Source organism: Nestor notabilis, unplaced genomic scaffold (genome assembly GCF_000696875.1).
Source record: "Nestor notabilis isolate BGI_N333 unplaced genomic scaffold, ASM69687v1 scaffold18446, whole genome shotgun sequence".
Classification (NCBI taxonomy): domain Eukaryota; kingdom Metazoa; phylum Chordata; class Aves; order Psittaciformes; family Psittacidae; genus Nestor; species Nestor notabilis.
The window spans coordinates 4,581-5,013 of record NW_009934421.1 but is presented as its reverse complement, the minus strand read 5'-3'; the positions used below and the strand labels follow the sequence as shown (position 1 = coordinate 5,013).

General features: G+C 65.1%; 1 protein-coding gene across 1 annotated transcript in view; it reads left to right on the top strand.

The window, feature by feature from the left end:
* The window catches only part of LOC104407928 (cyclic AMP-responsive element-binding protein 3-like protein 3), a gene marked incomplete at its 5' end in the record, with an annotated part of 2,156 nt that overhangs the window by 854 nt on the left and 869 nt on the right, over positions 1-433 (top strand). The window contains 3 exon segments of the mRNA XM_010017342.1: positions 47-166; positions 300-323; positions 325-364. Coding sequence (XP_010015644.1) covers positions 47-166; positions 300-323; positions 325-364 — 184 coding nt within the window.

Genomic DNA, 433 nt, shown 5'->3' with positions numbered 1-433 from the left:
GGGCGGGAGAGCCGGTACGGACCCGAACCCCTGCTCTATGCACCCCAACTCCCCCTGCCAGCCCCCCTGACCCCATCTCCCTCTCCCTGTCCCCCAGGATGTCAGCGTGCACAGCCCAGAACCAAGAGCTGCAGAGGAAAGTCTTGCACCTCGAGAAGCAGAGCTCGTAGGTGTTCCCATGGCAGGGGGGGGGTGGCGGCAGGAGGGGTGGGACAGGGGTGGGGATCCCCCACTCCAGGGCCAGACCTGCTGAGGGCAGGAGGGGCTGGGAGGTGCTAATGAGCTCTGCTTGTCCCTAGGTCCCTCCTGGAGCAGCTGAAGAAGCTCCTGCAACAAGGCAGCGCAGACAGGAACCTGTGTTGCGGTGCGTGGAGCCCCCAAATCCCCCATTGCTTCCTCACTTGGAGGGAGAGATGCCCATGGGCTGGCGGAG